The sequence below is a fragment of the Leptonotus elevatus genome, chromosome 1 (genome assembly GCF_054856555.1).
Source record: "Leptonotus elevatus isolate MCC_2025b chromosome 1, RoL_Lele_1.0, whole genome shotgun sequence".
NCBI lineage: Eukaryota > Metazoa > Chordata > Actinopteri > Syngnathiformes > Syngnathidae > Leptonotus > Leptonotus elevatus.
The window spans coordinates 26,740,834-26,755,928 of NC_141239.1; the positions used below are offsets into that span (position 1 = coordinate 26,740,834).

The 15,095-nt window shown below is 40.7% G+C and overlaps 1 protein-coding gene across 3 annotated transcripts in view; it reads right to left on the reverse strand.

Moving 5' to 3' along the window:
* LOC147181429 (ubiquitin carboxyl-terminal hydrolase 22) overlaps nt 1-15,095 on the reverse strand; it is a 38,359-nt gene that overhangs the window by 20,206 nt on the left and 3,058 nt on the right. For all 3 annotated transcript variants that reach the window (XR_015096406.1, XM_086088215.1, XM_086088207.1), the window contains 3 exons: nt 2,741-2,873; nt 1,215-1,328; nt 1-40 (listed from right to left, as the gene is read on the reverse strand). The exon at nt 1-40 is cut by the window's left edge and continues 62 nt beyond it. Coding sequence is in view for 2 of the 3 variants with exons in the window: in XM_086088215.1 (XP_085944341.1) it covers nt 1-40; nt 1,215-1,328; nt 2,741-2,873 (287 nt within the window). In the remaining variant the exon portion in view is untranslated. The remainder of the gene's footprint in view (nt 41-1,214; nt 1,329-2,740; nt 2,874-15,095) is intronic.

The following is a 15,095-nucleotide window of genomic DNA, read 5'->3' on the forward strand; positions in this document are numbered from 1 at the left end:
CGCTTGGTGGGCTCCCACGTTGTGTATTTCTCGCCTATGCCTGTCAAAGGAGAAGAAAAAGAATGAGAAGGCAGGCACTTTTGGGACACGCTGAAAAGAAGAAGAAGGGGGGGGGGGGGTAAAGGTATAATTAATTAATTAAAAAATGAAAAAGTGAAAAATAATTTTACAAGAACGTAATCTTTTCATGGGTCATAATGGCTATAGTTTAAATTAAAAAATTAAAATTAAATATTCACATAACCTGTGGTAATTTTACAAGAAAAAAAGATGAAATATTACAAAAGTATAGTTGTAATTTTACAAAAATCTGCATATGACAAGGATGCTGGAATTTTAGAACAAAGTCAAAAGAATAAAATATGGCCATTAGCCATCATTTTGGAAGGAAAGAACAACTAAGACAAACAATGGATGTGGTTTAATTTGTAAGTTCTTGATGATAACATATTACAAAATACTGTATATTGTAGGGATAGACCGGCCGCTTACCGGCGCCGATATTGGGCATTTTGATGAATATCGGTATATGCCTTTTTTCAAAATCTGATGGCCGATAAAAGGTAAAACCATTTTAATCTCAGGGAAGTATTTATTTACATTTTCAGTTAAATTTATAAGATTTAGTATTTACTTCTTTAAGTTTACATTTAACTTTCTAAGACGTCCTGATAAGCTCTTTGAACATTTTTTTATAGAAATTTAAAATGTATATTGGCTAAGATTAAAAAAATACTTCTACATTTTTAAAAGTCTGAAAATGTGTTCAATAAGTATTAATACATTACAACAAAGACAAGATTGGCCAATTTTTTGAAGCCAATAAACCCCCCCCCCCCTTTCTTTTTTTTTCCGAAAATGAATATTGGCTTCAAATATCGGTTATCGGCCTCCTTGACTACTAATAATCGGCGTTGGTATCGGCCCTGAAAAAAACATATCGGTCTATCTCTAGTATATTATTTGGAAAATAATCTTGACCGAAAAACATTACAAAATATTACAAACTCAATTTTGCAACAAAGTAAATTTTACATAAATATTTTGATTTGATGTTCAAGCGCCAACATTTTGATCTATTTCCTTAAAAGTACCGGTAAGTGATGTTACCATTTTATGGTCCACTTTATCTTTGTGGGTTAACCATGTTTCCATGTCTTCTTTTTAACACACCAGAGCTTGTGTAAGTGAGAAAACACCAGGGCTATATATACCTTGCAATTTCCAGGCTTTCCTCTGTTCCTCTTTGGCAATCTGCTCCATATCTTTGTCGTATATGTAGTCTTGACACACAAAACAATATATTCCGCCGTATAATAAGTCTATAGCTGGAAGCAGGAGGGAGAGAGAGAGACAGAGAAAGATTGCGCCATAGTTACATCACAGCAACAGATAATGGGCTTTGCTCAAGACGACTGCCATCTCTTGGCCTAAATTTCCCACTCAGCCCAATCTTTTCCATCTCATGCTTGCGCCCGTCAATCCGCGCAGAGGATGGAATTGAATTGGTGTCTCCTGCCGCTACCTGTGTTTGCAGCCATGGCCAGTCAGCCTCCTCTATTCTCAAACTCCGTAGCAAACAATACCGCTCACTCTGTTTCCGTGACAACCTATTTTTAGTCGACAGAGATCTTTACATTTTTTACGCTGCCCACGCTGGGAAACTGAGCTAATGCATGATGTGGTGTTGTAAGAGTGTTCCGGTTGAGCAAGCGCATGTCCTATATGATAAATAAAATAATAAAGTTTATTATTATTATGATGGTATGTACTTGTTAGATATGAAAATGTCTGGAAATTGGTCCAGACTCATGGATCTAATTTTATTTTGAATATTTAATGATGCCCTGTCGTCAAAGTGAAGTACAGATTTGTAAAGTGACAGTGCAGTTTAAAGTGTAAAACAATTGACTATAGAGCTCCAATTTAAAATGGATGACGTTATGGTCAGAGAGTGGCACATGTGTAAACATGTTCTTATTACACAGAATAATAATGTGATCCAACCTACAGCCTGAGGGCCATAATAGCCCACATATGAAAATTACTAGGAACACGATCAGGGATGACAATGTTCATGTTAAACCTTTTTCAATATTTAAGATTAGAGTGGTCAAAATTAATCAAACGACAAGTAACTGCTAACTGGCTAGCCATTGGCCAGTTTGCCTTGATCGCTTGGTGTCAGTTGTGGCCAAAGCATGTCATGTATAAATGCACTACATGTTTCTTTTGTGACCAATTGCTCAGTAAAGCAATTGAAGTCGCGCTTGGCGGCATGCCAATCTTTCATCACTTGTTGGGGCATTAAAATATGTTTGGACTAGCGCTGGTAGGCTTTATTAAGTTAGCTACGATGTTAGGTTACCTTATGTCAAGTTGACATATATCACTTCTCTTTCTTTTACGTACTTCTTCCTGGCTCGTCGTCAATCGCGCTCATTTATTACTACACGGAACGGTGTGTGACTGGTGCGTAACAAGAATAAAAAAAATGATAATTTCAGAGCTTTGGGGAAATTTTGATTTAGTTTTGCCTTCTAATGATTTGACTTATCTGATTAATCAGGACTACTCTTTCTCCTTTGTATTTCTGGATGTCACGTCAGGTTTGGTACTACGTCAGACGTGGGGAGGAGACTCGCGTTTGCCGATGGGGTTATCCCACTTAAGATTAATGACCACAAAACAAGCACATAATCAATCCACCCACATCCGTGTTTGTAAGTCAAGACCTTACCTAGATTGTGCCTCTTGTTTTTGGCGTGCTCGTGGATGTGTTTCTTGGTGAAGCAGCCGAAAAAAACACAGTACAGACAGGAGTGAAGTCTGTTCAGGTGGGCGCCACACATGTGACAGATACAGGACTTGGCCTGGGCAAAAGGAGACAGACCAACACATGGGAGAAAAAGATGGGTTCGGTAAGGTGAAAACAGAGTGCAGACTACAGGAAGAAAAGAAAAAAAGAGCTGTAACAATGTAAGCGATTGCGCTGGAATAGCCTGCCACGAGAATTTCAAGTTGTATACTTCAGCACGCCGCTTGGCTGGAGAGGAGACAGACGAAGATTACCCCCAGCGCAAACCCCGGTGCAGCCCAGTGGCAACATATTTTCCCCCACAACTCTCTAACATATGTGAGGCATGATGGGATTTAATGTTTGGCAGGCATGAGTTGAGTCGTCGGGGCTAGAGTGACTGTAGTACAGCATGTGGGATAACAGACAGGACCGAACACGAAAGGTCAGGTCTGCGGAAAAACAATTTGTCTTGTATGCACCATGCACCAAAATGAAATTTAATAGCAAACAGTCAGGAACCATCAAGCAAGGATCATCAGGACAGACAACAAGAAATGCGCGGTTGTACATGATCACATTGTATCCTACCAGGCAACCGAAAACTGTTTACAAAAGTGTATCCGTATTCAAAAACTAGAAAAATAACTTGTTGCACGCTTCCAATAATAAGGTCAGCATTTGTTCAATTCTACCGAAAAGCTGTCAAAAATGTATGAACAACATATTTCTCAACTGTAAGTCACACAGTTTTCATTGGTTGGCTGGTCCTGTGAGGCGACACTTGAATATATTAAAATTAGAGCTTGGACTGGCACCCAAAATCCCCGTTCCGTAATGCTTTCTGTGCATTATTTGCCAAAATAGTCTTATGTCTGATAAAGTAATCGGCCTAATATTGTCTTTCTGTAAAAACAGAACATTTTGCAAACAAAGTCGATATATTAAATGATGTTGAACCATATTTGCAAGAATTGAGTCAGAATTTTAAAAAGGTAAGACTACTACAAAAATATTTTCAATTTTAATGATTTTATTTTGTTTTCCAGAACAAGTCAAGAAATTAGGTGAATAAAATCAGATTTTTATGAGAACAAGGTCAGAATTTAAAGAGCATTAAGTCAGGATTTTACAAAAATACAATAAATAATAAAGAATAAAAGCAATGTGGACTGCTGTTCAATATGTCAGAATTTTACTCGGCCTGAATATATTGTGAGAAAAATCCAATTTAATGAGAGGGGGGGATAACATTATACAGGATGTATTTACTGTTTTGCATTTAAAAGTTGGCCCCCGCCCCCACCCCTTGTTATTCTCTGACTATTCTTGGAATGTTATGCTTATTTTCTCATGACTGTCACTGACTTTTAGTCTATGAAGAATTTTTTTATTTTTTTTATTTAGCAAAATTGAAGAAAGAGATAGAAATGTTTGTCCCTTGTTGAGATCTCAAGCTAACACTAAATCAGAACAAATATATATAATGTTATTATTATTATTTTTAAGAAGTGCTCTGTGTTCTCCCAGTGACGTCAAGGCTCTATCTGCAGTGTGATGATGCCTGTAAATCAGATTCCATAAATATGTTTCAGCCATTATGCCAAATCTGGTGCATCAACTTGATCCCACTGTAAGAGCTCCAGGTACATTCCCGAGAAGTCAGAATAATAACGATGGAGGAAGGGGGCGGGGGGTTGTGATCTGAGCGTGGCAGCAGGCTTTTACAAGGTTTCAGTTTCTGGTGTGCTGTGTGAAAAAAAACTAGACTATAACACAGACGCACTCCCACGCACCACAGAAAAAGCTAATGGACACAAACTCGAAAACCCCGCATTGTATTGGCTGTGTTTTGCTGTCGTTTGACAGGAGAATACAATATGGCACGCAGTGACACCATTCCCAACATTAATGGCTCTTGTCAAAGAAGTTGGTTTCACTTTTTTCACCCTGGAGGACCTGCTTGCAAAGAACGTGACAAAAAGCCAACATCGAAGGCCGAAAAACTAAACGTGTGGCAGCTCTTCATTTTAAATAGCAATATTTAAACATCAAACCAAGAGATATAGACAAACAGTGAACACAAACACAACTCTATGAGAGATTGGCTTAATGTGCACTGTCATTGCCTTGAATTGCATAAAGAATCACAAAAAAAAAATACCCATGCATAGGAATGGCTCATCTGAGTGGCTGGACTGGAAATAGGAAGTTCTGCACAGTAAATGTAACCAACTTCAGGCTATCATCTTTTCCAAGTTGTTGAAAGTTCAACTCAACTTTCTTAGTTTTGATTTTGGACACAACTTCATTTGCTTCATGAATGGTCTGTATGGTAGCACATTTGAGATTTGATGCCAGTAACATGGCATCAGGTCTGCTTTGTCTAGCAACCCATTAAAGTTGCCCTATCTTTGATCTGAGCTGATCCCTCTCTTCCTCAGTAATAGGTGAAGCTTGCTCAGCTGCTCGTGACGATGTGAGAGGTATAGGCTGTAAGTATGCAATGTATGTGTATTGATGTATTTTCACTCTTTTGTCAGAAGTTACAAATTCTACACCGACAAAAGAAAAACTGTCATGAGCTTCATGCCGAACGCTGAACCTTGCTTTGAGATGTGCCACGACTGTCATTTCAAACATTTGAGATCCACCCCAAATGAAATCATCATCAACCGGTTACATTTTTGTCATTGTCCTGCCAGTAGAAAACTGCTGGGTCTACTTTGGATAGAATACCTCCTGCCTCAATCATTATATTCTTTACTCGGTTGTACCAATACAGAGAGGGATCTGCTAAGCCATACACACACTTCTTTAATTTCCAAAGTGTCCCTGCACTGTTTGCTTCAGGAGGAGGTTTGACAAAAATGTCTCTAGACAGGTTCCATACCCTGTAAAAAGGCTGACTTTATGTCCATCGATTGAAGTTGCCATTGTCTTTGACAAATCACTGCTACAAGAAGCCGCAGTGACTCGGACGCACAGGTTGGTAAGTCTTTTTGTAGCTCTGTAACTTGCAGCTCCTCAAATCCTCTTGCAACAAGCCTTGCTTTTAGTACTAATCCAGTCACTGTCTCTTTCAGAGTGCAGACCCATCGTGTGGATATGCGCTTTTGTCCCTTGTTCTCAGCTTCTTCAAACACATAATTTTGTCTCCAGTTTAGTATTTCATTTGACTTAGCTTCATCAAATGAGACATATTTTGTCACAAGTATGTCTTCACGGGCATTTCCAGAGGCATCACGATCCACCTGGATTTGAAGATCCTCCAACTGTGACACATCTGCAGATTTATTGGCCACTCAAGCAGGGTCAAGAAGCTCCAAATTGTACCAGTTTTTATATTTTCCTGTCACTTTTCCAGCACGTCCCAAAACTTTTGCCGTTTGTTGAATGCCATTTTCTGGATTTTTGAACGTTACAATCTGACCAGCCTTTAAATTGACACTACTTCCATGCTCTTGTCCTTCAGCCCTCGGATTTTCCATAGCGGGCAATAGATCGTTCTCACTGTGTTCAGCATGTGTCTCTTCTTCCGGCTCATCCGTCATATCAACAACACACTGTTGCTTGTTGTTGTTTTCTTGATCACAGGTAATCTGAGAGTCGTAATCATATTCCTGAGTAACTTTCTTCAGTCTGAGTTTGATGAACTCGTACACAGGTGCCTCCATGTCTGACCAAAACAACTGCACCATCCTGTCCAATGACCACTCCTGGCCCTTTCCATTCAGGACAGTCCACTCTTTTGTAGTGAACCTTGTCACAGAGTTCAAACTTCTCATCTGTGTGATGCACCTGTTTCTTTAGTGCTCTTCGAATTTTCTCCAAACATTCTGTTTCAGTAAAAGCCTTTCTTGCTGCGTGCAGAGCTGAAATATGCTTGGCGACTCATTCACTTTTGGTGGTATCTTCTAGAGCAGGTGCTTGGTCAATCAACACAGAAGGAAGATTGGGATTCTGTCCAAATACCAGCTGATGTGGACAGTAGTCATGAACACTTTGCATGCAGTTCTTTGCCATCAAAGCCCAGTCCATAGCAGTGCTCCAGTGTCATCCAGTGCTTGTTTTCACTTTCATTATGATCTCAGTTAGGGTCTGATTGTGTCGTTCTAACAGCCCGTTACTCCAAGGACTGCAGGCAGCTGTTGTTTTTACTTCCATGTTAAAATTCTCAGCCATGTGTCTCACTTCTTCATTGTTGAACTCCCCACCATTATCACTAAATGCTTTTTTAGGTGGGCCATGCACACTGATCCAGTCGTGAATAAAATGTTTGACTATCTCAGAAGACATCTTTGTAGTAAGCACACTCCCTGCACTAAAACAAGTGAACTGATCAATAATATGTAGGTACCACACTCCTGGTTCGAGCTCATGCAAGTCCACAGCAACAGTTTCATTATACGTCGAAGCAAGTGATAATCCCACAGCATGTTTAGGTTTAACGCTACAATATTTTTGACACACTTCATATTGAGTTACTACCTTCTGTAGCAAATCAACACATCCAGTGTCCTTATTGCCGGAACTGCTCAAAAGTCTTTGTAGCTTGTCTGCAGCGGCATGTTCAAATTGTTTGTGAAGTTTCTCTAAAACTCTAATCTTCTCATCTGTTTTCATTGTTTCTGTTATTGTCAGTATTTCTTTGTAGCTAGCATGTGCTCCATCAGCATTGCATTTCTGCTCACTGTTCACAATGCTTACACAATAATGTCCAGAACTAGTCAAATCCAGTTTGACAGGCTGCTTGAACATTACTGCACTGTCACGCTCCATGTTCAAAACGGTTATGCTCTTTTTAGGGATGTTTTGCTTAAGAGCAGTGGGATGCCAACAGGTACAACTTCAGCTGCTATGTTACACTTTGTGTGTCCAATTTTAGCCGGTATCTTCACACTTTTCACTGAGTAGACGACTTTTCCATCGCCAAACTAAATGGCCTGTAACTTTGTTTTTCACTCTCTCTCATAGTATTAGCACTTGTCTTTCCTAATAGTGCTGTAGTGTTCAAGCCACTGTTGTCCGCACATTGTCCTAGTGCAAGCAGTCTATTATTGCTGAGCCAAAACATTCTGTCATGAATATCTCTGCATCTGTTGGTGGTTCCTTGGTAAACAGAGTAACATTACACTCTTCAACTTCCGTTTCACGATCCTCCGTTATTTTTACACTCACGTCTTTGTGTGGACAGTCTTTAGCCCAGTGAAACGTACTTTGGCACACTGCACATTTTGATCGCCGTACATACTTGTCAAGTGGATTTGTACTGTTTTGTGGAGTTTTCTGTCGAGGGGACCTTTGCCAGGCTTTGGGTTTTTTTTCCCGTTGCTGCTCCATTGCATATACCGTTTCCTGGCTGATACCTTCCGTTACAGCACTCGCGTTTCCGCCAAATATCCTCTTCAGGGCTGACTTCATGTTAGCAAAGGTTAAGTCACTGCATGCTAAAGCTAGCTACCTGTCTGTCATTTCCAAACACGCTGTGTCCAACAGCTTGAAAGTTAAAACAGCATCCGGTAACTCCATGTTGTATTTCCGCATTCGGGAATATTGTTGTTCAAACTCAATTACAAAGTCCGCCATGGACATATTCACGTCTTTCATAATCTGGTTAAAATTGGAGCCTCATGTATTCTGTCCTTTTCTTCTTTTAGGAACAACCCATCAAGTTTTGCAAATAGAGTCTTCATTCCTGTGTCATCATTTAGTTAGTCTACTGGAATTTCCATCACTGTTTCTCGCGCTCTACCTGATAGCGCCAAAGCCACCGCGAGGGCTTGCTTTTTCTTCTCCAAGTCGGTGACTCTTGTCCAAATTCCGACCTCATTTTTCCAGCTTTCGTAGGCTTTTCCACCTTCAAATGGTGGTTGCTAACCATCCTCTGCTACCAATGTTAGATGGAATAAGAACTCCACTTTTGTTTAAAGTTCCGTTGCACTCCGCTCCTACCACCATTACAACCACTGCCCAACACTCGCTCTCTCACAAGAGCCCACTTGGCATAAAAGAAGTAGCACTGCCCCTTTGCGGTGTGGCATGTGAAGCTAATTAAATTGAACAACAGTAATTTTGCACAAGTGCCAGAATGCTAGATGGGTGGTTTACATGACGTGTATACAATAGCTACCAACTACTTAATGGAGACAAAAGCACAAATTATGAATGCTAGGTTTATGTTAAAACTGATCTAGAATCAGTATACATTAATGTTGTCTGAGCATTTTGCACAGGAATTATTTTTGAAGAAATGAAACCTTTAAATAAACGCTTATTGGGTTTAACTCTTTGACTGCCAGACGTTTTCAGAAAAGGGATGCCGTCAGTGCCAGCCGATTTAAGCATTTTGACTGATCTTTCAAGGTCCACAGAAAATGTTCTGTTTGGACTATGGAAACACACGTACTACCAAATGAAAGATTGGACTTTCATCTTTCATCAGAAAAAAAAAGTTTGTTTCTACCTTATTCCGTTCTTTAGTAATCAACAATAGAAAATGGTTAGTTTGACCCAATTTCGCCTGTTTTGGACCAAAATACGGAGATATCAAGCTTTTAGTGAAACAATATTATTTCATGCATTCTAGTGAATTTGACACTTCTTTTTGTCCATGAATGATGCCACAAACACCTAAATAGTGCTTTACTTCTATAAAACACTACCACCAAGAATGAAAAAGTGTTTTTTGATAGCAAAATACGTTTATTTACATTCAACAGTGTAACAATTTGACAACAATTTGGCAAACTATTTACAAATGTGTGCAACTGTGGTGCTATTTACAAATATGTGGATGTTTCAACGACAGTTTTTCTTTTTGTAACACTCTCCTGCGTGCAAGGAGACGCAACAGCATTTGCACAACAGATTGCCTCTTCGCGTGCGCCACTTTCTTGCAGGCCGTTTTTTTCCGGGGAATAGCAAGTATATACTGCAGTGTGTCATCAAGTCTAATATCAGGATCATGCTACGGTTTCGTTACGTCTCGCTTCCCCGTGTCCTTCAGTTGCTATACCGGGTGGTAGGAGATGTTCTGATCCATTTTATCCACTCCATTCATGGTGGCATCGTAGTCCAGAAACAGTGTCTTCTCCGTGATCAGACTGTACCCGCTCCTCCGATGAATATGCATTGGACTCGGGGTACTCTTCATTGTCCGATCGAATGTCCGCTTGTGCAGCTCCGGCGTTAGCAGCGGTAGCCGCGCTTAGCCGGTGAGGCTTACTACGTAATCATAGCAGTTGCTTCAAGGCTTCCAACTTTGGCGTCAAGCTCGGATTCATCATCATCATCATCATCAATCTGCATTGGTCGATGCCAACTCTCCATCGCCCGATCGAATGTCCGATTGTGTAGAAGTACCCGGCCGGCTATTGTGCGCGTTTTCCGGCCTTAGCAGCGCTAGCCGCGCTAGCCGCGCTTAGCCGGTGAGGCTTACTACGTGATAGTAACAGTCGAGCCAAGGCTTCCAACTTTGGCGTCAAGCTCGGAGTCATCATCATCATCATCATCAATCTGCATTGGTCGATGCCAACTCTCCATCGCCCGATCGAATGTCCGATTGTGTAGAAGTACCCGGCCGGCTATTGTGCGCGTTTTCAGGCCTTAGCAGCGCTAGCCGCGCTAGCCGCGCTTAGCCGGTGAGGCTTACTACGTGTCATAGGAGTCGCGTCAAGGCTTCCAACTTTGGCGTCAAACTCGGAGTCATCATCATCGTCGACATCAATGCGCTTTTTAGTATTGATTGATGCTTTCCGTCTTTGAAAAAAATGCTCAAGCGTGAGTTGCTTGCAACCGGTTGCTTGGTCAAGCCACAATGGCTTGAACCAGCCATTGTCTCCTCAACACTCTAGCTCCGCCTCACGTCTTCTACTGACGCCCACGGTGGGCGGCCCATCCAACCTTGTGCAAAGAGAGTCATCGCTGCCCTCTAGGGGCCAAAACGAGTCTTTGACTAATCATATCTGCCTGATACTTTCAGCACAGCTGCCCAAGGCTTTCCTGCACCCGTTTTTGAAAAAAAACAAAAAAAAAACATAGGGGACGTCTTTTAACGTCCTCGGCGCCCTTCCCTAGGTTTATGCTAAACGTTTTATAACGTTTATGGCAGTCAAAGAGTTAATAGATTAAAATTGATTAAAATCGTAATCGTCCTGAGAATTTATTTTTTGACCATATTTGCCCAGCCCTAATTTAAATACAAAACATGCTTAATTTTTAAAACCACGCGAGCCTAGCGCTAATGTTAAAGAGCATGGTAGATCCCATTCAAATGCTAACAGAAAGTTAGCATCAACTTCGTGAGCAATAGTTCTTCAAATAACAATAAGGTCAACACAAAATAAATGACAGCAAACAGTCAAGACGCTTTCTGAGTAACAATTAAACAAAAATAATTAAATAGAATGACCTTGTACAAATTATATTTATCCAGAAAATTGCCAGGACTCGTACGCATTTCATCAGCATTGCATAAAGTTAATTGAAAATTTCAATAAATCGTTTCCTGAAGTTAACAGTAAGTAATATGTTATCGGCTATCAGATTTTCTTAAAAAGACAGATGTTGATATCTGTCAAAATGCCAAATATTGGATTATAATCAGCCCGGCCGATAATTGTCTATCCCTTTTCCATTAACTGACAATAAATAAACTTCAGCGGGGTTAGCTCTAAATTTCTACTGAATGGTCCAGTTGTGTTTGGTTTATTGTTACAGTGACTTGTGTTTGCACTGGGGTACTGTATAGCCTGGATGGTAATGTAAATGCTTCAGCCATGTAAAAAGTGTAACCTGCTCTCTTCCTAAGCACGTTCGATGTTCAAAGACAATGACAGGCAATCACTTTATGCTCCTGGTCCCCTGCACAGCTCGATTTACTCTCCCGGTTCACAAGCGATGTACCTCCTCAATATCATCAGCCACGAGTCGCACTCCACCCTGGGCTTTTAATGTTCTATTAGAGAAGCTATTGATCAGCCAGTGGCTCAAATGGCTGGAACAACTGTCAGACAGGTACGAGAGGCTCATGTTTGCAACCTGCTGGGCCACATCTTCCATCTGGAGAACGCGTTTTGAGGCGCTCTTTGGCTGGTGTCCAAAGCAAATAACGACACAGAGGGAAAAAAAACTGCTGGCTGATTGAAGGGCAGATATATGCTGGTAATTACAAGATGATTATTTAGGTCCAAGGATCAAGCAAGCCACATACCGCAAAGATAAAATCTTGAATCTCATGATCAATTTCCGCATTCTCCCAAATGCATTCATATTTGTAATGAAAGCCAGCGAGAAGAGCGAGGATGACAACAACTATAAAGAGGTGGACAAAGGTCTGGCTCAACAGCGCACACTTCTTCTGCCGCAAAGAACAGACCGGGGAGGGGAGGATAAAGTCAATACAGTGCAGACCACGGATATATGAGAGCAGTGACTCACAGTGTATTATACTTGCGCATAATTCTCAGCAGTTTCTGCACATGCCAAAATTAACAGCGGAGATGCATGCAAAATAAAACACAATCCCCAAAATACATATGACCCTATGGGGGCTGCATCTTTTTCGCAGTTGCTATATCAATGTTGACACCGTTTCACATAATGCTAATAGTTTTACAATAAACAGCCTATGGAGTCGTATTCCACAGGTTAAGCGATATTCAAAATCACAAAACTAGCTGAAAAAAAGTTCAAGATATTTGTCCACAAATTTCTCTATCCTTTTGTACTTGGATAATCAATTTAAAAAAAATCCCTATTGTGTGATAAATAAAGGTTAACTTATCTTAAATCTTTGACCCAACAATACATAGTCAGAACGTGCTTATTCAGACAACAAACTGGTCCAACCACCTCGTGAAGAAAGAAAAAAAAAGCCTCACTGTACAAGAGCACCAGCCAATTAGATTGCAATCCAGGCTAACTAATTCAACAGGAAAACAAAACACATACAAACCAGTTGAACGTAACCTTAACAAAAGGTTGTATAATAAATGATCATTACAGCAACCAGATACACCAAGTCATTTTACAGTAGTACTGACATCCATTCTCTAAAGTAACTGACGGCTCCCCCTGGGGGACTCCAAGGCATTCCCCTCCTCTCAGATGGGCTAATCCAGAAGTGGGCATCGAGGGCCAGAGTCCTGCAGGTTTTGCATCTTGCCCTTGTCCAACACAGCTGATATATGATCAACTCATCAGCAAGCTCTGCATAAGCCTGATAATGATCCTGTTGATTGGAATCAGCTTGTGTTGAAAGTGAGAAACCTCCAAAACCTGCTGGACTCCTGCCCTCGAGGACCGAGATTGCCCACCTCTGGGCTAATCTGTCCAGATCAGTGGTGTCCAAACTATGGCCGGGGGCCATTTGTGGCCCGCCATTCATTTTTTGGGCGGCCCACAGCATATACTCAAGATAACTGACGTGGCCACAATGCTTTTTTTTTTTTGAGGGTGGATTAAACGGATTCAAAGTGTCTAGGTCCAATTTGTAAAAACATCACATTAATGCTTCTTAAATTTGGGCAGTTTACAACAGATTGTTCTTGTGCTTCAGAATGTTGAGTTGGGATTCAGTTGCCACTTAGTGAAAAGGCGGATCTATTATAGTGGCACACTGGGTTCACCCCAAAACCTAAAAAAAATATATACTGGACTATTTGCCTTTAGCAGTAGGAGTTTTTCAAAAATAACTACGTGATATCAACAATGTATAATTGCTTCATTGATTTTACCGTGTTTAATATACAAGTTTAAAAAAAACTGGGCCTTGCATCTTTCTATTTTTAGAAAAGGTTTAGACACCCCTGCTCTAGATTATTTGGGGTTCATTCCAGTGGTCGATTCAGCATCCGAACTCCTTATTTTAAGGATATTCTTTCTGAACCCGCAGGATCTCCTACCTGATGAAGGTGTATGAACCGGAAGGTAACCAGTTATCAGAACAGACAAAACCACCTTATCCTGCTATTCTCAAGAGTGGTGAAGCAGTGGTTCTTTTGTGAAGTCCAGAGATCTAAACCCCTCACCCTAATTCTCATGTAAGGCTAGCTACTGTGTACAAGGAATCAACACAATGTCATGACTCAAGAAATACCATAGTTCAAAATCTAAACAGGCAAAACCAACAGTGATTGGTATACCATTCGCACTATGGGTGGTTAGACTCCAACATATTTTCATCTAAAAACAAGACCCTGGCATTCTTCAGTGCCTTGAGTTAGGTTATTTATAGAACAGAACCAGTTTATTCATTTGTTGACTGACAAGCCATCAACCTATCCAATTCCTACCACTAAGTACTCACACATTTTGTATTTTTCACAAGCAGACAAGGACCCATTTACAGACCTAAGATGACACCTGGGTTCCCAGGATTTAACAAAAGACAATAATTGAGTGTCCATGCGAGGGGAGATTTGTTGCCTCTTGGGTTTTCGGTCTTGCCTTGGAGAGTGATTGACAGGTCATTAGCCAGATGGTGGTACAAAAGGAAAGCGTGCTGGCTGATTTGGGCTACAAGCAGCGTGCATGCTCGGAGAGCGGCCTCTGTGGTGTCTGCTGGCCCGTCAAATGAGACGTAGCAGCTGGAGGAGAGGCAAGGAAGAAATGTGGACCAGTGGGAGGAAGCGATTCAGGGGAGAATCAATCAAAGGGCTCTTGTGTGAGAGGCAGAAAGGGGTTAAACCGGTGGCTTCTTAAAAATCTTCTTCATTCGTTCAAAGGTTCTTCTATATGATTGGCGGCAAGAGCGCCAAAATGAAGCATTTTAGAATTGTTCACAATGTCTCACTCATTCCAAGACCGTAATATTAAATACTGCAATCAAGTACCATGCACGTATGCTGATTATTTACATTACAGTTGAGCCAAGCATACTTGCGGTTCAGCGCCTGCAGAACCGCATAATTGCAACAACAAAAAATGCAATTATTAAAAATATTTTTTTTTTTTGTATTTTAATTGTCCATGTTTTGTGGAACATGTGGGGACATTTTTTACACCGATTTTTGCCATTTGCTGGCCGGCCAGGTCCCTATCCCTCATGAATAGTGGGGGTCAAATGTATATACCAATATCAATATTAACACATTAAATGGGACATTTCTGTATTAAACTGACTTTTTACTTGCTTGTCTACAAATAGTTGGATCTCTGGAGTGCCTGCCTGCCCATCAATTGTGTATTTCCATACAACCACCAAGTAAATCACTTGTGAGTTGACCGGCAATGTGTTCACTTGCATAGTACAATAATTGAATAAGTGTAATTCTGCTTATTTATGAAGTGCTTA